The 23,234-nt window shown below is 39.0% G+C and overlaps 1 protein-coding gene across 1 annotated transcript in view; it reads right to left on the reverse strand.

The window, feature by feature from the left end:
* The window catches only part of CPQ (carboxypeptidase Q), a 215,098-nt gene that overhangs the window by 146,635 nt on the left and 45,229 nt on the right, over positions 1-23,234 (reverse strand). Inside the window, exon 4 of the mRNA XM_060775640.2 lies at positions 5,314-5,521. Coding sequence (XP_060631623.2) covers positions 5,314-5,521 — 208 coding nt within the window. The remainder of the gene's footprint in view (positions 1-5,313; positions 5,522-23,234) is intronic.

Genomic DNA, 23,234 nt, shown 5'->3' on the forward strand with positions numbered 1-23,234 from the left:
TGCTGCCTGTGCCCCTTGTTCAGAAGATTTCTCCTCACTTTCTGTCCCTGTGAGAACTGAATTTTGAAAAATGTGGCTTGTAGAAACAAGGATTGGTGGGAAAGCTTCAGTGGAGACGCCTTTTCCACATGATAAATTGGGAAATCTCCTTTTGAGGGGTGGATTTCTCTCACTTCCTGTTGCCTCACCCCTGTTTTTAACTATGAGTAATTTGTAAGACAGATGTTTGCAACTCGGGGACTGTCTGAGATTCAGCTCTTTGAAGGGCTTTCAACATTTCTGTTTGAGGGTTTTGTGAAGCTCCTTTTTTCTCAAAATATTTTAAATGATGTTTTAAGTTGTTTTACAAATAAGAATGCACCCTTCCTCCATGAAAAATCAACAAATTCAGTTTTCACATTCTCACACATCTGACACATGTGCCACATCTGAAGCATGCAATATATCAATTGGAGTTTGGAATAGTACTTTTTGACACAATTGCTAACAATGGGAAAAGGGATCAATGCAATGTGTGTTGATGTAAATATATTGGATGGAAGATGTGTGAACCTTGCTCTTAGTATCAACTAGAATCACAGAGGTGGGGAAAATGATAAAGGTGATCTAGGTGATGCCACCACCAGCCCACCAAGCTTGAATACACAGGTAAAGCACTACTGAAAGATATTTATCCAACCCTGTTAGAAGATTCCCCAGGGAAGGAAAGTCCATGTGCACCTCCCACACAACCCTGGGGAAGTCGATTTCCTTGTCAAACAGATCTGACAGTCAAGACATTATTCCCAACATTTAGCTGTACTCCCTTTCCTTGTAATCTGAATCCATTTGGTTTGTATTTTAGTTTCTACGGCAGCAGAAAACAAGCTTGTTTCATTTCTGCATGATATCCCTTTAGGAGTTTAAATATGTGTAACCTGTTATATGCTGAAAAGTTTTGCTTGAGGATTTTATTTCAGCTCATTTTGAATGGAATAGTTCTGATTTTCCAGCCTTTATGAAGGGATGGAATAGAATTTCAGGGTCTTCCAGATTTTCAGTGACATAATCCATTTTGCACTTTCCAAAAAGACTCATTGCAAGACGAAGTATATCTTATCTCAGATATTTACACCTTTACAGGGCTTGGGGTTCATTTCATCTGCATGAAATCCTACACATAATTTTGAAGTGGCCATTTCTAAATAACCATACTTTTAAAAATGCACATAGCATGTTTAGTCAATAGGAACAAATGTGTACAACACATACACATATTAGGGAAAGTGGAAATTGTTGGAGATCAGTCTGACACTCCTGAGTCTGGTGGGTTCACTGCTGATTTAGAGAGGATTGTGAGATTGCTTGGGAGATTTCCTGGGGCTCAAAGTGATGAAGATTCAAGTCAGAGGAATGATGCTTCTCTCTTCAGGGCTTCAAGGTCAGTCAGAGGAGCCAGAAACTGGAACATTGGTTAAGGAGTCGAGTGAAGTGATAAGTGATATAGAAAGCTCTCGGGGGGGGGGGGGGGGGGACTTGGAGCCACGGAGATCAACAAAGGTTTTTGTTTACAGATCAGAGCAGAAAATAGGCATCGTAGGTCAGATAGATTGCATGGGAAAATTAGGGAGAGATTTTGTGAGAAAAAACATAATTTCATGGGTGCCTATTAATTAGCAAATTGTTTACCTAAGAGTTAGTTGAGGCAATGTTGCATTCAAGTGTGAAGCTAGGCCTGAGTTCTCTAGTTCTTATTTCATGTCAAGCCTTGGTTTTGGATTTAAGTTTCCTGGAAGTTTCATATCATGCAAGGTTTTCTAAAGGTTATATCATATCATGCAAGGTTTTCTAAAGAAAATGTTCTAGTAGATGCAAATGAATCCTCGGTGCAATGGAAAGTCAGTCCAGATTCAGCACTTATGATCCTTCCTGTGCTACATGTTGGAAGCAGAAAACAGCTGTTTTATGAGAAAAGTAATCTAACTTGAAATTCAGAAGCAATATAATAGTAGCAGGCCCGGCCTTCTAAATCTTTGGTGAGAAACCCAAAGTGGGTGGCATATCTATTAACAGCTCTTAAACCATCCATCTTGAACAGGGAACAGGGCCCCCCAAAACACCAGCCTCAGCAGATCTGAGAACCAGGTGGGTACTAAGGGAATAAAGCAGGTCTCTATTTATTAGATGATGTAATGTCATACATTGTAATATATCTACATTGCATATTAGATGCATTACACATTTGGAAAACGTATTAGCTCTCTTCTTGAGAATATGATTCAACAGAGTGAAGTAGTTACACACAGTTCATAAAGGACAGTTATCATATTAACGTCTAACACTCTAAAACCCTCTAACATTTAGAAAAGACCCAGTACTTAGAAGCACTGGCTTCTGGGTACTATAGAACGAAAAAGTAACTTTACCAGAAGCTAAGGAGTACAAATCAATCATATTTGTGAACTATGCTTTCCTGAGGTTTGAGAAGCTGCAGTCAAAAATTATTTTTGACTTTGTATACGTTGCTTATACTTGTGAACCAAACATTTTCAACAGAAATAGTGTTGAAATTTGGGGTAATTACCACATTACTCCCGGATTAAATCTTCTGTAAAAGGGCACACACACACAGACACACATAGTATATACATATATTACATATGTAGAGTAAACCCTTAGTATCTGCTTGGCTCTGCAAAATCCATAAATGCTCAATTACCATTATATACAATGGTGTAGTAAGGGAGTGCCCCTTATATACAACAGCAAAATCAAGGTTTGTTTGTTTTTAAACAGCAAATAGTTGAAATCAATGGATCTAGAGAGTTAACCATATGTACATATACATATATACATATATAGGGAACATATAGGCATGGCAACTCTAATGGGCCAGCCAAAAACATTTGATTGCCTGAAGCAGAGGACAAAATGGCACCACCATCTACATAATTCCACATACAGAAGGCAATCAGTCAGTTAGTTAAAATTCATTTCCACATTCGAAACAAGAAATCAACCAGGTTACTAGCCCCAGTGGTACAATGGGTTAAACCTTTGTGCCAGCAGGACAAGTCAGCAGTTCAAATCTGGGGAGAGCTGGTTGAGCTCCCTCTGTCAGCTCCAGCTCCCCATGAAGGGACATGAGAGAAGCCTCCCGAAAGGATGGTAAAACATCAAAAACATCCAGGTGTCCCCTGGGCAATATGCTTGCAGACAGCCAATTCTCTCACAACAGAAGCAATTTGCAGTTTTTCAAATCGCTCCTGACACAGGAAAAGAAATCCTTCATGTAGGGCACTTTATGGAGATCTGAGCAGGTCTTGCACCTCATATAGCTTTCACTGTACCCACTACCTACATGAGCCTGTTTTTGGACAGAGCACAAGAACAACAGAACATCCATCTGGGAACGCAAGATTGCAGAGAATCATGAGGGTCTCCGAAATGGTGAGAGACATGGATTTGCACAATTTCACAGATCTTTTGTTAACACAAATATATATGTAGAAATAAGCTAATTCAAGTTTCATGCAGATCTGTTTCCTCTTTCTTCCTTCTGTTTGGTAGCATTCCCCTTTTCAGTTTTACTTCCCACCACATGGCTTTCTACACAAAACTGATTGTTTCCCTCTCTCTGAAGTAGTCTAGGGCAGATCTCCAGTTAATCCAGGCATGGCAAACTTTGGCCCTCCAGGTGTTTTGGACTTCAACTCTCACAATTCTTAACAGCCTCAGGCCCTTTCCTTTAAGTGGGAGAAAAGGAAAAAGGAAAAAAACCCATGGCTGTTAAGAATTGTGAAAGTTAAAGTGTAAAACACCTGGAGGGCCCAAGTTTGCCCATGCCTAGGTTAACCGGTACTTGTTGTTCTGGGAACAAAGCCTCTGGAAAATATTTTGGGCATTTTTTCTGCACAATGAGTCAGATCCCAATACATAACTTTGGAAGGTTAATAAAAATGCATTTATGGCCTTTTACTCAGAAGTATTATGCCAGTTTTTAAAATACCCAAAATGCCCCTGCTAAAATGTTTCTGAGTCAGAAGTGGCTATGGCCCATATCACACACACCAAAAACAAAACAAAACAAAATTCAAACAATGTTATCAGGTATTAGGTTAGACTTTTAAAGTAACATTATTACAGTTCATTATGAAAGAAAACAAGAAGAGAAACAATATGTTACTCTTTAACATGTTACTTCCAAGTTTGGCCTCAGTAAATAGAAGAGGATTATTGTTATACAGGTTGGGATATAATGATCTCCCACATTTTGAAGGGGTATAAAAACGAATAAAGCTATTTAGATGAAAATTGTATATATTTCAGAAAAGTACATAAAAATTGTTTTGTTTGAATGGGTTTTAAAAATCTTATCAGACAAATGGTGGCCATCATTTGTCCAACCGCATCTCCCTATACAGTCCATGTTGTGCACTGCAGTCAGCGGAAGAGGACCTGCTCTTGGGTCCATCCATTACAAGCATGGTTGATGGGAACGAGAGAGGGGACCTTCTCTGTGATGCCCCCCTGTCTCTGGAACTTCCTTTTGAAAACATACCTATGCATTTAAGCATATGGAGAGCAGGAGGATTAGACTTCTAATTCAACTGGAACAATGGCTAACTTATTTGTAGTCTATTACTGCTATGGTACATTTTAAAGAACATCTATGATAGCCTTGTTTATGCATTTTAAATGTTTCCTAAGGATATCTGTTTTGATGTTAATTATGTTATCAGTATCATTTTGTTTTATTTGTTTATTCACATTCTGTTTTTTTATCAATGCTAATGCTTTTATTATAAGTTCATGGTCATTATTCTGTTTTTTTTTTCTTTCTATTATCTCTGAGGTGTTTGCATTTGTTTTAGGGCATTGAATGTTTGTCTTTTTCTGCATGTAAACCGCCCTGAGTCCCCTTGGGGAGAGACGGCAGTCTATAAATAAATAAATTAATTTATTATTATTATTATTATTATTATTATTATTATTATTACTATTAGTGGCAATATATTGCTGAAGTCGTTTCCAGAATTTCACTATCATCTCAGGCAGAATGCTCTCTGTGGCAGAACAGTCGTTCTCATAATATGGATGAACAACAAAGCCCTGATGTTCACCAGTCCAACTCATGATGGGAATTGAGAGCCTAAGCTATTGAATCCGACATACCTCACCTCTCTATTCCCACCATGGCACACACAGTGCCACCTTGAAATATGGGAGATCTGTATACCCCATTCTGAATTACATTTGGAAACACACAGAAGGGAGATTGCAACAGTGTTTTCACTTTGTGCTCAAGCAAGAAGCAAGGAAAGCATCACTCACCTGGTCTGGGTATTTACTGCCAACTATTTCTGCAACTGTATTGAAGGAATCAGCATCAGGATAGGTTTTGGCTCCCATCTTCAGAGTCACAACAACTTTGGAGCCCCGGGAAGACATTCGAGCTATTAACTCAGCATCTTCCAGTGAAATACAGGCAGCGGGAATCTTTGGGACACCCACTGCATATGACTGAATCCCAGTGTGTGGGCTGCACAGAAAAATAAGAAAATTAAATATGTTATTGCAATGTGCTAAGGATACTCAGGGACATCACTTGGTTCACATTAAGAAGCAAACCAACCTGACCTGGACCTTCCAGATCAATGTGAAGATTTGATTCTCTGGATTTTGCATTCCCTTCGGTTTTTTGTGTTTGCATTTATTGTCCTAATATGTACCAAAGCACATTTATAATACATTTGACAATGCAAACATATTGGGAAGCTGTGGGTTGCAGTGGTCTCAGGAAGTGAGTGAAGGTACTGCAAGTCCCATTGCCAATGGTCTGTCATCCTGCAGACCTAACCAGGACGTAGAGTAGGTCATGGGGACTCTGTGTGCCATGCTTGGTCTTGATCTGTCACTGGTGTGGGTCGCAGTGGTCTCTGGAAGTAAGTGAAGGTACTGTAAATCCCATCATCCATGATCCTGCCTCCTCCACACCACACCAGGATGTAAAATGGGTCATGGTTGGTTCTGTGTGCCAAGTTTGATCCAGTTTTGTCATTTATGGGCATCACAGTGGTGTGTGGGAGGTATATTGGATAAAGGTACTGCAAATCCCATCATTGTTGGGCCCCCGACCAAACTGTACCAACATATTAAGTGGGCCACATTGGGTCTGTGTGCCAAGGTTAGTCCAGGCTTGTCATTAATGCAGGTTGTAGTGATCTCTGTGAGTTAAGGTACCACAAATCTCATAATCTATGGCCCATCCTCCCCCAAACTGCACCAGGATGTAAAGTGGGTCATGGGAGTTCTGTGTGCCACGTTTGGTCCAGGTCAGTTATTTGTGGAGGTTGCAGTGGCCTGTGGAAGTGGCAGCCAATAAGAAAGCTGCCACATACACGGCCTGCCGCACACATACAAACACTGAGTTTTATTATATACATAGATAAAAAGATTATATATATGGAAAAGCGATAATACGTTTAAATAAAAATGGCATAAGAAAGATTGGGGATCTTATAAATTTGGATGGAACAACAAAATATGGGGAGGAGTTAAGTGACAAATGTGGATCAAGCAATTGGTTGTTATGGAATGTCGCAAAAGATTGCAGAGTGGAAAGAAAAGGAAGGTCCTGAAACAGTTTTAGATCAAATATTAAAATGGAAAACTGAGAAAGTGAAAGGAATTATCAGATTCATATATATAAAAAACAAATAGATAACCAATATAATTTGAAATCCACCCTGTTAGAAGTATGGAAAGAGGAAATAAACTGTAATCAGAAGGACTTAGAACTCTGGGTAAATTCTATTAAAAAAAACCTTAAATATTTAAAGATCAACGAAATGCAATAGAAAATACTGACCAAATGGTATAGGATCCCCACCCCCCAGCAAATAACCCATATTACAAAAAGAACATCTAAAAGCTGTTGCCATGAATGTGGGGAAACCATAACATTCATCCATATGTGGTGGGACTGTCCCAAGATACAAGAATTCTATAGAAAAATAAAGGAGGAAATAGATGAATTATTAGAGCAAAAAATAGGGTAGAATAAGAAACAGTTTTATACCCTGTAACTAGAAATTAAAAGTGGCAATACAGATTGGGTCGAGATGACTAAATATATGTTAGCTGCGGCCCAAACCACGGTCACCCTGGGATGGAAAGAACATTAAAAATGGGATACATAAAAATGGTGTGAATATTTAGCAGACTACATGCTTTGAGATTACATCATGGATAGGAAAAATAAATATACCAATGAATACCTCAGGGGGAAATGGGAAAGGAAATGGGGAAAACTGATTGCTAAGGCAAAGGGCAACAGAAAATATAAAAAATTGAACCAGACTATCCTTACGATCCAACAAACAGAATGTATGACAAATGAAATGTATGACAGTTTCTGGAGGGAGGGAGTCAATGGGAGAGGGGGGGATTAGAAGTGGTTCTCAACCTGGGGTCCCCAGATGTTTTTGGCCTACAACTCTCAGAAATCCCAGCCAGTTTACCAGCTGTTAGGATTTCTGGGAGTTGAAGGCCAAAAACATCTGGGGACTCCAGGTTGAGAACCACTGGATTAGGGGAAAATAGTGGAAAAGGGATGGATACAAGCAGGGGACAAGGGCAATTACACATTTTAAAAATTATATTCTTTTTGTGAAATTGTAAAAATATATAGACCGTATACGTCGCCTATGTTACATTCTAAACTTCCTCATGAAGAAAAGTGTTTATTTTATACTCTACTTGTTTGTCCTAAATAAACTAACTAACTAAATAAATAAACCTGGGGAAAAAGATTTTGCCACCTGGAGCAAACTCTGATGTTGCTTGTGTCCTGGTTTTCATATGAGAAATGTTAATAATGCCTGCTTCAAAAGTTGCACAAAACAAACTGTGGTGGCCTAGCAAAAACTCTGCATAGCAACAATTGGCTGGAGCTTCCACATAAACAGAACATTGGGACAGATATGTACTTGTTCCGGGGGTGCCTTAGATCCACAGCTCCTAACTGGGCTCTGATACAACTGTGCTTCTACAACATGTGCTGCCATGGCCTGCAATACAATGGAATCCTAGCTAGGTTATCTACTTCCTTATTTAAATTTGATCACAACAAATGGCAAATCCAACAGGTAAAGATAAGAGCAATGTAGCATTATTTGATTACCGTGTTTTTATCAGAAAGTTCATGGAACAAAATGAAGTGTCAATCTTGGGGTGATAATTGAGTGATAAAACTATTTTCTCAAAGTATTATTATTATGTAACACAACTACTTAACCGTGTCCTAACAGTTTCATGTTACTCCAAAGAAAAACCCCGTGCCTTTATAGCCTTTTAGCCAACTCTGTAGGCTGCTGAAGAGGAACGGGGGTCTAGAAAAAAACACCAAAAATAGCTTAAAGTAATACATTAACTATTCTCCTTTTGTTAACTATTCATGGCTACAGCCCAAAGACCTAACACTGACATCTAATATAAACAGAAATATTGATAAAATTTTCATGGTTTTCCACCCACAGAAACAAACACGAATTTATTTTCAAATGCAAGAGGAAAGAATCTTGAAAGTTTGACTTTTGCAGATTTGATTATACAATACAGGCAGTCGCCTAATTACAAACATCAGACTTACAAATGACTCATACTTAAGAACAGGAGTGAGGCAACAGGTAGTGAGAAAGATCTACACCTTGGAAGAGAAAGTCACTCCTAAAAGAGTTATCATGAGGGAAAGGTGTCTCCACTGACGATTTCTCACCAATCCATGTTTCCATAAGCCAAACATGTCAAAACCCAATGATCACAGGGACAGAAAGTGGGGGGGGGGGGGAATCTTCTGAACAGGTACACACGCAGCAAAACAAACATCACAAGGGTGTTCACCATTTCCCTATATACTATATGACCTATGCACTTTACTCACTAGCCCTATCCTTATGCGCCCACTCATAATGAGACTTGAATTATACTATTGGTTGTTGGTTTTGATTATTGTTTTATATATTGTTATAATGTTGTTTTTTGTTGTTTTTATTGATATTATGCATTTTAATGTGTTATGCTTTAACTCTGTTGATTGGGCTTGGCCCCATGTAAGCCACCCCAAGTCTCTTTGGGGAGATGGAGGTGGGGTATAAAAATAAAGGTACTATTATTGTATTATCTTATATAATAACCAAAGCTTATATATGTGTGTGTGTGTGTCTGGAGTTACACTTTAAAATGTATCTCTTCCAACTAACAAACAAATTCAACTTAGTTGTTGTAGGTTTTTTCGGGCTATATGGCCATGTTCTAGAGGCATTCTCTCCTGATGTCTCACCTGCATCTAACGTTAGGAGAGAATGCCTCTAGAACATGGCCATATAGCCCAAAAAAAACCTACAACAACCCTGTGATTCCGGCCATGAAAGCCTTCGACAATAAATTCAACTTAACAAACCTACCGAACCTAACTCGTTCTTAACTTGGAAGCAGCCTGTACATGGATTTCATTAAAATGCTCTGAACACTCCTGCTGGAAGTTGACCATAGTTGATTTGGAATACACAGACATTCCTAAAGAGAGGTTTTCTCAGATTAAAAAAAGGTTTTGTGTGCCTTTCCCCACTTTTGGGGGGTCCTGTGCTCCAAAACCTAGTGAATGTGGAGGATTGATTAATATAATATTCTGCTTATGTTCCCTGGTCCCTTTATCCTTTATATAAGAATAACCTATTTTTTATATATTTTTAAATTAAAAGAATCTAGGCAACCAATGCATTTTCAGAGGCAAAATTGTGAGTTAAGTGTTACACTGAAAGCAGCTTCTTAATTTCCCCCAAGATTTCCATTGCAGTGTATCATATGGTCAGGTTTGGAAACAACACTAAATTGCAACCTAACATTCTGAGGAACCACAGTGAATCTTCTCCCCTTTGTCAGCTTCTTTGGGCACAAAGAGAGAAGATGGAAAATCTTAATGTTTCAGTGTCTAAATTTATATCTGAAGTGAATAAAATACAATTGAATACCATTAACAAGCTAGCATCTGAGACCATATGCTGATTGTGATTTGATAGAACCAACTAGTTTGAACCTGGTTTGCATTTCTGAAGTCCTTTTACACAATAGAAATACAAAATTATCATTCTATATTAAAGGGCATGGCAACATTATATGGCAGTGGTTCTCAGTCTGTGGGTCCCTGGGTGTTTTGACCTACAACTCTCAGAAATCGCAGCCAGTTTACCAGCTGTTAGGATTTCTGGGAGTTGAAGGCCAAAATATCTGGGGATCCACAGGTTGTGAACCACTATCCTATGGCATTCTGGAGTTTGGAATCTGGAGAGGCACTAGAGCTCTCTGACTAAGCTCTAAACGCCCCTCCTGAACTTCAAGTCTCAGTATTCCATATGGTTCAGTCCTACTATGGATGGAACCATAGCAGATGTAGTGGAATCATAGCTTTACATGCATGGTATGAACAGGCTCTTGGTATGAAAAGATTGCTCAACGTGCAGTTTGCCATTCTAAAACTAACAGCAAGATGTCATTTAAAGAATAAAAATGGAGCAAGAGTTCTGCTAAACTAATCAGAAAGGAGCAGATGCGAGCACAGATTTCTAGGTATAGTGGATCCATGTATCCTCACCAGAACTAAAGCTTTGAAAAGTTAAGTTTTGACTTCAGACCCCAGAATGCTTAAGGGAGCTCTGGTTTTCCAGGGAGACCTTAAGAGTTACAACCCACCCAAAGTTACCTTTTCAAGCTTTGCCCACAAGACACTATATTTCTCGAGATAACAAAAATAAATAATTTCTGCAGAAAATGATCAGGATTTTAATGCATGTCTAAAAATGTTAGGATAGAAGCAAATCTAATTATGTTCAACAGGGCTTACTTTCCAAAGCACGCATGAATTGGATTCCCACCTTAACCCACGAAAGAAATTTAAAGAATACATCCTAACTGGCTCACACCTATCTGTTTCTTGTAAGAAAGTCAGGGTCAGTCCAGCAAGCCTTTTCTGGAACTTCTCATAAAAATACTTTGGTTTTGTGGTGGTTTAAATTCAGGGTTTGTTTTTTTTCAAAGTTGTCGTTTCAGAAGATGTACAAGTATATGTGTCATGGTGGAAACTACAAATTTGATTCATCTCAGTCATGTCCAATCTGCCCCATGGAATCTTCCATTCTTTTCACCTCTGGTTACCTTTCTTCTACTTGTATGGTGCCATTTCCATGTCTTAAATTGTTCTTCCTTCCTCCAATGTTCATCCCTCCTTTCTCCAACTATATGATATGTTCTGCATATATATTAAATAGATGTGATAAAATGCTGCTTTATTTGAAGCCTTGACCATCAGAAATTATTCTGTTTGCCATATTTAGTCCTTAAACCATTCTCTTCTCCTGAGCACAGCCAAGCATTAGAACAATCAAATCTTGGGGAACATCCATTTATTTTAGAGCAATACATACCCTGTTTCCTGGAAAATAAGACAGGGTGTTATATTAATTTTTGTTCCAAAAGATTCATTATAGCCCATGTATAGTGCCTGGACACTATTTAAATTGACATTTTTACGAAGTGTTAACTAGGGCTTAAAATTTGAAATAGGGCTTATATTTTGAGCATCCTCAAAATCCTGAAAAATCATGCTAGGACTTATTTTCAGAGTAGGTCTTATTTTGGGAGAAACAGGGTAGTTTTTCATGATCTACAGTATCAAATATTTTTATATTATCTATAAAGCACATGGTTATTATCTTTTGAAATCAATAACCGTGGAGAGGGAGAGAAGAAGAGGCAGTCAGAGCTCCATCATGCCCAGAGCTCCATCATGCCCAGAAGCAGATGAACGGTTCTCCCTTGATCCCAATTGCCAATGCCTTGATCTTGGAGAGAAAGAAGAACTGCCAACATCTTATGGGTGTCATCCGCTTCCCTACTGCCCTCCCCTTTCCTTGTAGCCCTGTCTTAGATTGTAAAGCCGGGGACAGGGAATTATTTATTTATTTACTTTACTTGTATACCGCAGTTTCTCAGCCCAACAGGCGACTCAACGCGGAATTGTCCAATTACAGTAGAGTTTTGCTTATCCAACATAAACGGGCTGGCAGAACATGTTGGATAATAAGGAAGGATTAGGAAAAGCCTATTAAACATCAAATTACATTATGATTTTACAAATCAAGCACCAAAACATAATGTTTTACAACAAATTGACAGAAAAAGCAGGTCAGTACATGGTAACATTATGCAGTAATTACTGTATTTAGGAATTTAGCACCAAAACATTGCAATGTATTGAAACAGCAGTGGATTCATGCAGGAGACAGACTGTGTTGGATAATACAGAAAGTTGGATGAGCGAAGGTTGGATAAGCGAGACTCTACTGTACCAATTTCTCAGCCACTCTGAGAGGCTTTGTGGCTGAAGAGAGGGGTATAAATACTCCAAATAAAATGATAGAATTCTTTAATGTACTCCGTTATCCAATGTACATTTCCACATGCTTGTAAAACTCCACTTTAAAAAGTCTATGGATATGCTGTTGGAGAAGAACCAGTAATGATGGAAGAGAAGAATAAACGAAGCTTTGGTAGATTGAAAGCTCTGCAATATACATTAATGAAGTAGCTAAAAGTCTCAGCTTTTGAAGAAATGCAATCAGTAGAAACAAGAAAGCCAGAACTTGAACTAGCTGGCAGCTTACAGACTCAGTCTCTACACAAACCTGGAACAAGATTGTTCTCCTTTCATTTCTCAGCCCCTTTGCCTGGCAAGGTCTTTAAAGATCAAGCACAATATTTAATCTACAAAATGTTTGGGGCCAAAAAAAGAGGGGGAGGGGAAAGCACACTGAACATTTTAATTAGAATATAGGCTTGCTCCTCTATTGTTAAAAAGTATGATTAAAACTCTCATCATAATGGAGGTTGCAAGCACTGTGTGGCATTTGGGTGTGCTTAGCCTTATGGCTTCACTATTGTCAAATTTCTACTGTTGCCATGTGAACAAAACAAGAGAGAAACCCAAGAAAACAAAACAGATTAATCATAAAATGGCAACAGTTGGCAGGAATTCAGGGACAGGTGTACTACCATGAAGAGCCATTTGTTCAGCATTCAGAACAGACTAAAGTTCAATTGTAGTGTGTGTGTATTTGTAGACATTGTTATGCTATCACTCATACCCAAAATGTCCGATAATCACATGAGGATGGATTAAGATTCACAGTGCTTAACATGTTTGGGTGTTGTCTTCCAGTTTGGCATGATGTACTTAAATTCCAGTTTCATGCTTTCTTGGAGGTTTTCCACTCATCTTATCCACACACACAAAAAGATACAACAAAAATATAAATAGGTATTACCAAATGTTTATAACAGACAGGGATTTGTGTAAGCCCAAAGAGCTCATCACAATATTAAACAAAAGGAAAAAATGCACAAGTGAGATCCTCTGGACTTGTTCTCTCTTCATTCTACTTTTCTACTTCTGTTCCCAACATTTGTCTCTTCCTACAGACCATAAAATTCCTCTCGTATTGTGAAACACTCCTGTTACTACTGAGAGAACCAGACGGGAGGGTGGGCTGGAGGATGAACTGATATTCTCCTTTACTCAAGGTTTAGGCTTATGAATTTTTCCTTTCTCTTTCCAACAGGTGTTGGCTATACAGTAAACTCTTGGTTAAATTTAAATGCCCTGGGAAAACTATGATTCAGTGGAACAACAGCTTGGATGACAAATGGTACACCATAACAGATGGTAGTTGCTGAAGCAAGTGACAGCATTGATGTCTCGTTCTGGATTTGCTATATTCACATTAATCTACCTCTTCATTAATTATTACAAATCTAAACAAACACATGAGTTTTTGAGGAAGTTTCAAGCTGTATATTTAAAGTGAGACTAGTTATGAATAGAGTCAACCTGTCTATCAGAAGGTAGTAAAGTCATTTTTCACTTTCAATTTTTTCAGACAAATATTCCTACGAGCTTTTCCTAGGAAGTGTCCCTGTAGAAACAGGGATACTTGTGCATTTTATTCTATCCACATTTGTCATCTCACTTGCATTTGATGCAATTTGGAACAAAGTTAACAAAGAACCAACATTGCAATGGTTACAGTGTTGAGCTAAAATAAAAAAGGGTCAGGTTCAAATTCCCACCTAATCTGGAGGCTAATGGTTACTTCACTACAGACATCAGAAGATCAAGAACAAGATAAAGAACCAACTAGAGGGAAAGTGTTCTTACCATACACCATTTTGTACACTTCTGATTGATAAGGCCCAGAACGTTCAAGTGAATGGGAATCCTAGTCAGATCATTTTGGTTCATGTGTCACTTTCCTATTTGATGAACAGCAGTTTTGTTCTGAGGTGCTACTTTGTCTGAATATACAAGGAGACCAATAAATCTAGGAAAGAGAGAGAGCAGGCAGTTGTCTTCTCAATTTGCTGAGTTCTTAACCTGTGGGCTGCGAGGATGAAAATCTGGTCCACACGCCTCCTTCCTCTTTATTTATTTATTCTATTTTATTTCTGCTCCTTTTGCATTGCCTGCCACTCCTTCCCTGTTGCTTACCAGCACCGCCCCTTGGATAGACCACATCAGGTCTAGATTATTAAATATGATTTTTTGTGGGAGAGCATAGGGCGACTACTTGATGACATATGTTCTGTTACAGAAACTAGAGCTGATGTGGTCTATCCAAGGCATTTTTCTGAACCAGAACCCCAAATAACCAAACTAAATATAAAGTTGACCAAAAACTGATTTGTAACCCTTTTGGTACTAATGTTGGAGAGTGGTACCTAGTCAAAGTGGTCCCTGGTCAAAAATAGGTTGGGAACCACTGGCTTATATAGACTATCTGGCTTGGAACCTTCAAATCCAATAGATGGGCAAGTACAGAGCAGAGGGGAAAAATCTCATCAATCTCTCCCCTTAAAAAGCTTTACTGGGGGAGAAATAGGGTTGTGGAATATCAGTAAATTCTTGGCCACAGAGCATCATCCCATCATCCACTCCCCACATTTGTGGGAAGCAAAGTCTTAAATATATCAGTAACATCCAGCTGCTAATATGAAATTACTTACTTTCCTCCCCCTCCTTGCTCTCACGATGCTGTCCAAAATCTCTGGTTTGTGGGGTTGGGAGTGGGTGTTGTTAATTGAGACAATCTTACCGGATCCTGTCTAGAGTTCCCTGCATAACTCAATGGATGGTAACAATGATCTTTCCAAGAGAACATTGAGTGAGGAAGCTATATGCACTAAGGGAGTCCCTACTGGTAATAAATTAATCACATATGAACTAAGAGAAGAACACTTTCTGTGAAGATGGGATTAAGTCTTGGAGAAGGAAATGTGACTCTTCTTTCTTCACCATCCTTTCCTAGCTATAGCCAGTCAGAATTCAAAAGCTCAATTTTGGGAGGCTGCAGATCATTTCCCCCTGTGTGGACCCAGGTTTCCTTTATGTCCTTTCTACTGTGCTGTTCTTTCCCACTGAGCTTCCAGCCATCCTTCATATTGCCTCTAGTGAGTGCCTGTTTCTCCGTATCCAAATGGTTCTTTTCATTCATCTCCCTTGCAAAACACACACACACACACAACCACATTCCCCTTCCAGAATCCTGGTCAGAATCCTGTTGATGACATACACATGTTTAATTTTAGATTGCATGTGTTCTTTTATAGCTGTTTTGCAAAAACCATGCAGGAGTTCCTGTGAGCCTGCTGCAATGGGCAAGTGAATTGTCCCTTAGCTATTTAGTGTTGAAGAGAGGGGAGCAGCCATTGAATGCCTGACAGAAGGAGTGGGGGGAAAGAGCAGTCATCACCCTCCCAGACCATCACCAGGTTCATTTAGAATCCAGAAAGGGGATAACTGCTGTTTTTTCTGGGAAGCCAAAGTCCATCTGTCATTGGCCTGGTTGAAGCATACATTCATATGGCCTCTAAACACTCAGGGTACATACTTGCCTTTAGAAGCAGGCTTTCAATTCCAGTGGCCCAGGTCAAACCAAATGGGCAGTGTGGAAAACAGCATAGAAAACAATCCAGACATTTGCAAATAAGGTTACACATTCTTAGGGGAACATTCACAAACAGTAAATAATCTTTGACCCTTCATGACAACAGTTGCTCATGCTAGTAGCCGCTCCTAGATGTTCTAGAGTTCCATGGCATCTACTGATAGCCATGGAACATAATGGTTTGGACTGTGAGACTGCCTACAACGGTGATTCTCAACCTGTGGGTCCCCACGTGTTTTGGCCTACAACTTCCAGAAATCTCAACCAGTTTACCCAGCTGTTAAGATTTCTGGGAGTTGAAGGCCAATATATCTGGGGACCCACAGGTTGAGAACCACTGGCCCACACAAAAGTCTATGAGCCCTTCCAGCCTTCATGGACACCCTCAGCATTCCCTCACCAACTGAGACAGCCTTCCTTTAACCTCATGCCCTCAAGATGTTTTGGCCAGCAAGTATCAAGGGCTCTGGCCAATGTTAGTCAGAGATTAAGAAAGCCCAACACATGTGGAAGATACCAGATTGGGTAGGCTCATCTAAGATAATGATCTAACCTAAATCTACTGCCTGTTACTTAATTTGCAAATTAGAGTATATATTCAACATTCCATTCCTTTATTCAGCTCATTATCTTGCCTCTACTTAAACCTGAACTTTAATGGGAACACACAATTTACGCTGCAATCCTGTGCAAACTCATTTGCAGGGAAATCCTAGCGAACTCAGTAAGATGTACTTCAGAGTACATGTGCATAAGATCTTACTCTAATGTTTGCTTCTTACCCGTTTATTCCTAGAATTTCCAATTTATCCAAATAGTTACATTCTGTTTTCAAAGCAGCAAGGTAGATCAATACCACCAGTTCCCTGCAAGGCTAAATATTTGAAATTCTGTTTATTGATTTTTAGGTCAATGTTTGTTTTTCAAGGTTTATTTTTTTTGCCAGGTTTCTGTAACACTTAGCCACAGTAGCATCATTCAGGAGACTTCTGAAATGTTGACAGTTTGATGCCAAACATTTCTCCTAGGAGAAAACATGGATGGCTTAACAAGGAGAGCCAATGTTTTCTTTTAACAAGCATAATTTCCTATAAACTGTGGCGATGCTCTGGTACAACCAAATGGGAGTCCTTAAAAAGTCAGTAGCGAAATTCTCTACTTCAGAGGGACAAAGTTTGACTCTAGACACATTAATATAGGGATAATATAACGCTTCTAATGATAATTCAACCATGCTAGTGTTGGGAGGTAATTTCCAAAAAAGGAAAAAGCAATCAAAATGAAAAGTAGTAGCATCAAATCAGAAGATTCTAGTGCCAGCAGTAGAAGAATTGAGCTTAAGCAATTCAGGAGCAGACCCAAGCTTTAAAAGTTGTAAAACACTTTATTCAAAGAACTACATAACTAGATAAGAAATTTAACTCAAGGCCTAGCTATCTAACTAGCTGATTCACAGTAGACATCTTTTCTCTGTGCAAGCTTAAAGGAAAAGAAGGAAATGGAGGATGTGAGCCTTGCCATGCACTCAAGATACTTTGTATAGAAAGAGGTATGTCCCTAACAAATCTAACAAGCAGGGGATGAGAGGAGAGAATAGAGACAGGCAGGCAGAGAGGCCAATATGGGAAGGACTTACCCTGCCAGCTAACTCATCTGCCGATCTAATTCCTTGATAAGCTTGTGCCAGGCTGTGGTTGAGTTCCAACAGCTAAATGAACAAGTTCTATCAGTGGTTCTCAACCTGTGGGTCCCCAGATCTTTGGTCTTTAACTCCCAGAAATCTTAACAGCTGGTGAATTGGCTGGGATTTCTGGGAGTTGTAGGGCAAAACACCTGGGGACCCACAAGTTGAGGACCACTGGTCAGAAAGAGAAAAAATGGTTGAGGTATAAAATTAGAAACATAAGGCTAAGCTGGCTCTAACCTGAGAACAGCTTAGCTGGACTACAGTTATTGATGAATAAAATTACTATAAGACCTGCAGTACAGTTATTGTTGCTGCCGTTACTTCATCTTCCTCTTCCTTTCTCACTTTGTCCTCCTCTCCTTCCTTCGTGGACACACTTCACCATCTAAGATAGCCTCTCTCCAAACAGATGCCTCCAGCTGGTTTGGACAATATGTATCATGTACTCTATCCAACTAGTGATCAAGGAAGGTAATTTATTTATTTATTTGCAACATTTCTATCCCGACCTTCTCAAACACACACCCCCCCAAGGGAGGGGGGACTCAGAGCAGCTAACACAAGCAACAATTTGATGCCACAATATCAATAAACAATCTCCTACATAACAGATTAAAAACAGTAACATTAATTTTATAATCACATAGCCATTTCCAGGGTAAGGGTTAGTGCCTAACACATTATGGTGTCCTTTCATTATTCTTTCCTTCTCCTCTGGCTCAAACCTCAAGCAAAAGAATTGGAAAGTGAATAGCATCCAAGGGAATTCACATTCACTTGTCCAGCATGCAGTTTAAAATTTCTTGGGTCAAAAAGTTTAATTCTCAAACTCTCCTGAAGTTCTTTAGCATACATGGGTTTACTGTTAATAAAACAACCTTTTCTCAAGCATCTTCAGATGTATTTCTTCTGTGAATTCCTATTGCAAATAGAAACAGCCACAGCAAGAAGATCGGAAGAATTCCTGCACTGATTTTTCCATTTGCAGCTAGCATCTACCACCACACTCTTCCTCTTCCCACCAATATCACCAAAACAGAGGTACTTGTTATGATCCTGAAACAACCTTCATGAGTTTCCAAACATTAATTTGTTAATGCCTGAGAAACATAATAGATTTTAGGGATAAGGACAAGGTCTGAAGAAGTAGCGGCCTTGAAGGGAAAGACAGAAAACCCAAACAAAAAGCTTCTTTCTCTCTCGAATTTTGCTCCAGATCTGGAAAGTTTGCAGGAATTTTTGGATTTACTATACTTGCCGACATGGGTCTTTCTCAGTAAAAAGGTGAGTACAATGAGTGTCTTTGTCAGTGGGAAAGTTGGAAATATTTTAAATAGAGGCTTGAAATGGGCTCAGTGAGTTCTGTAGGTGCACAGTTGGTTTGGTGATGCTGAGTTTTAAAACAGAAAATAGGTGGGAGAAAATTGTGCCCCTCCAGAAGCAGCCAACTCCTTGGATTAGACACAGTTCCTTGGATTAAGCCAAGGCATTAGTATACTATATTTGAAGAGGTTCTGGATGTGCTCCAAGTATAAAAGAACAGAGTGGGGGGGATGTTTTTTCATTTTCCTCTCTGCTCTGGAGACATTGGTAGGTATGTCTCAGGTTCTCTAAGCTGTGCAAGCTTTTATGCTTCAAATGTGAAGAGAAGAAGGGTTTTTTTGTCTTTCCTTTGAATGACAGGAAAGCATATGCAGAGAGATGTGAAAGCATCCTCAGATCCAGTAAGAGCACAGAAATCCTCACTGGCCCAGAGATAATTGTGAGTGATAAAAATCCGGCAGCCCTGCTCAAATAGTATTTGAAGGGCTCCAGTCCAGCATGATGATGCTTTTACATCTTTCCACTTGTTAGATCATAGTGAACTTCCATGATTGTAAAAGTGGAGAAAATAGTCATTCCAGTTCCCAATACAGCCATCCCTATGTTACAAACATCTGACATACAAACTACTCATAGTTAAGAATGGGGATGAGACAACAGGAAATGAGAGAAGGAAAATTAACTCCTGAAAGTTATCATGGGAAAAAGGTATCTCCACTGAAGTTTTAGTACCAATCTTTGTTTCCACAATAAACCAAATTTTTCAAAATCCAATGATCATAGTGACAGAAAGTGAGGTGAAATCTTCTGAACAGGAGCACAGACAGCAAAACAAACAGGTGTTTTAACCCTTCCTTGTGCTATCCAAAGCTTACCCATCTATCTATCTATCTATCTATCTATCTATCTATCTATCTATCTATGGCTGGACTTACACTGAAAAATGTACCTGTTACAGTACATACAAATTCAGCTTAACAACAAACCTACAGAACCTATCTTGCTCATAACTTGGGGACTGCCTGTAAACCGCTGATGAGTAAAATCTACTCAGTTTCACTCATTTCTAGGAACAGCATCTCTCAGTTTATTTCTTCTGCCTCTACTTAACTCATATCTGTGATTAGACCAGAGCTTCAAAACAGTGGCCATGCTGGCTGGAAATTCTGAGATTTGCAGTCCTGAAAGTAACTTTTTCCAAGGTTTGAATTCAGCAGCTATTATGAAAGCTTTATAAGTTTTTCTCTAGTTTTCTTTCCTCTTTGAGGAAAATGGCCAATGAACCCACCCAGAACCTTCTACCATGCCTAGTTGGTGAAGAGAGATGCAAATCTTCACTAATTTTCTTCTCAAAGGAAGCATCAAGTAATTACAGCAACATCTTTCCCACTAAAATTTGTAGTTTTCAAAACCTATTCACAATGCACAACTTATGGTATTCTGTGCAAACATTGCATGCGATTGTATTTTGCAAAGAAAGGGGCATTTATTATGCACAACAGTTTTTTCTATGAAAAAATGCTATTTTCTGTGCAGAAAATGTACAGAAAATGGAAAACAAATGTTAGGTTTTTGTGCAGAATAAAGTCTGAACTGCAAAGATTCTCTTTAGTATAGGATTCGTTTTGACAGGGTTTCTCAAAACACAGATAACTTTTTAAAAACATTAAAAATATTTTCAAATATTATTTCCATCTCTGGAGTGTGACAGTCAGATCATTTCCAGACTGAATAAATCTTGTTATTCTTATATCCCGCCACTCTCTCCCCGAAGGGACTCAGGGTGCCTTACATGGGACCAAATATCCATAAGACAATAAACAAACAATCCATCAAACAAAAACAGAATTAAAATAAGAACATAATCAAGTGGAGCATTTGTCCAATTAAAAACAATAGATGTAAAAGTATACAAATTAGCATTAAAACTCCATCTCATCAATACTCAAATACAGATCCAGGAACCAGGGCTACTAAAATGGGCATGACCCAGCTATCAAGAGAGCTGGACATGGGAAAGTGCAAACAGCAAACTATTAGGCCATGGAATTGGGCAGGATAAATAGATCAAAGTCCTATCTGGATAACTAGGGACTAGGCAATGATAAATGGGACTAATAATTCTCAAATGCTTGGTAAAACATCCAAGTTTTCAGCTCCCTGCGAAAAGTGGACAGTATGGAGACTTGCCTAATCTCCTTGGGGAGGGACTTCCAAAGTTGGAGGGCCACCACGGAGAAGGCCATCCCCACCAACCATGCTTGTGACTGTTGTGGAAGCGAGAGAAGGGCCTCCTTGGAAGTTCTTAACGCTCACGCAGATTAAGGGGGAAATGAAGTCATTAAGATAGGAAGGCCCAAACCGTTTAGGGCTTTGTAGATGATAACTTGCACTTTGAATTGGGACTGATTACAAAACAAAGAGCTATGATCCTTCTCTATTGTGGCCCTGTGGCTTTGGAACTTGCTACCTAGTGAGATTAGGCAAGCCTCCACCCTGGCAGCCTAAAAACCTGCCTCTTCTGGCGTGCTTTTTGATGAATGAACATATATCCCCATATCATGTCAGTCTCAATTATAAATCTGTCCTCATGATGCACTTTCTCTTGTCCTTAGTGAAGGTCAACCCCATTGTTCGCCCCTTCTGAGTTCTACCCTCAGACACATACTACTCCGTTTACTTATCTCACCCAGGGTTTTATCAATTTTATCCTGTGCATTTACTGTATTGTAATTTTGGACTTGGCCTCATGTTAGCTGCCCTAAGTCCCCTTTGGGGATATGGTGGCGGGGTATAAATAAAATTATTATTATTATTATTATTATTATTATTATTATTATTATCCTTAAGCAGTGAAATGAAGTGCTTATAACACACTGAGCTTGGAAAGTGAACGATCCATTGTTGTTGTTTTTTGTTGTTGTTTTTGTTGCAGAAGATCTCCTCCATGAATTTAATCCTTTCTCTACTGCTTCCAGTATGGCAGATAAGACTCAACTAGAAATCAGAGTTAGAAATCAGTAGTTAACTTTTTCTCCCTCTTGCTCAGCAGGCTTCTGGGTCCAATGAAGACATCAGGTGGAATTAGCACCTTCAATCAATCTTCCTAAGGTAAAAATGTTCAAAAAGGCCAGGCAATCCAAGCTGACAATGCCTCCTGATGCTGACTGACAATAGGCTCTGTGTCCAGCTGAGCTTACTCAGTGCCAGCTCATCAGTAGGACAGACAAGTAAAAGCACAACAGGGGGTTAAGAGGAGGTATTGAAGGCAGGAAATCTACACTGGCTGGGACATTGCCTCTTGTCACTTGCAGGCATGGTTTTGACACCGTAGAGTGGCAGCAGTGACATTAGGCCAGTGTATCATCCAGGACACATTTTACTTTTTTAGAAAAATACACGGAGAAAAGTAAAAAAATAATAACAGGTACTCGCTTCTTTTGTATTAAAATGTTCTTTTGGTAACCTCAAAGGTTCAAATAGCACCTGAGAATGACACGTAACTCCTTCTGTCCAACTGACAGAAGAGACAATGGTTTCAAAACAAAAGGATACTTGGCTTCCGTTTCATCTCTAGATAATTTCAATTAATTTAAAAAATACTGCCAGTAGCAGTCACTTAAACTTGAACAGCAAGCTTTGGCTAACCCAGTCTCAATCCATTTGTTTTTTTTTTTTAAATCCATATTCTGGGTGTATTTTTTTTTAAGCAGGTCTTGAAAAGTACATTTTACATACTGTGAGTTGGGGTGGGCGGGGGAGATACACTTTTAAGTAGATGAGTGCCCTTGTTATATGTACAAAGGCTACAAAAATCATTACATAATTTTATCAGTTCAGAATCCATGCTACCTCATTTTTCAGACATCAGCCCATAATCTACAGAATTCAAAGCATGAGTTTTAAAAAATCCGATTCAAAATGGCCAATACAAACGATTGCATTAATCACAGGTATTAAGAGATTGTGTGCCTCAGGCAATTTGTGCCACTGCATGGAGTCTAAATTGTAAAGAAGAACAATATGAGAGGTTATAGAATATATTTATTGCTCCTATTACAAAAGCTAAAGATTTACGTACAATGCCCTTGGATTTTGGTGCATTAACACATTGGGATTTGCATAAAAATGCATAAAATAAAGATTTCAAATGTCCTTGGGTTTTTGATGCATTAACTCTATCCTTA

The sequence above is a fragment of the Anolis sagrei genome, chromosome 4, assembly GCF_037176765.1.
Source record: "Anolis sagrei isolate rAnoSag1 chromosome 4, rAnoSag1.mat, whole genome shotgun sequence".
Classification (NCBI taxonomy): Eukaryota; Metazoa; Chordata; class Lepidosauria; order Squamata; family Dactyloidae; genus Anolis; species Anolis sagrei.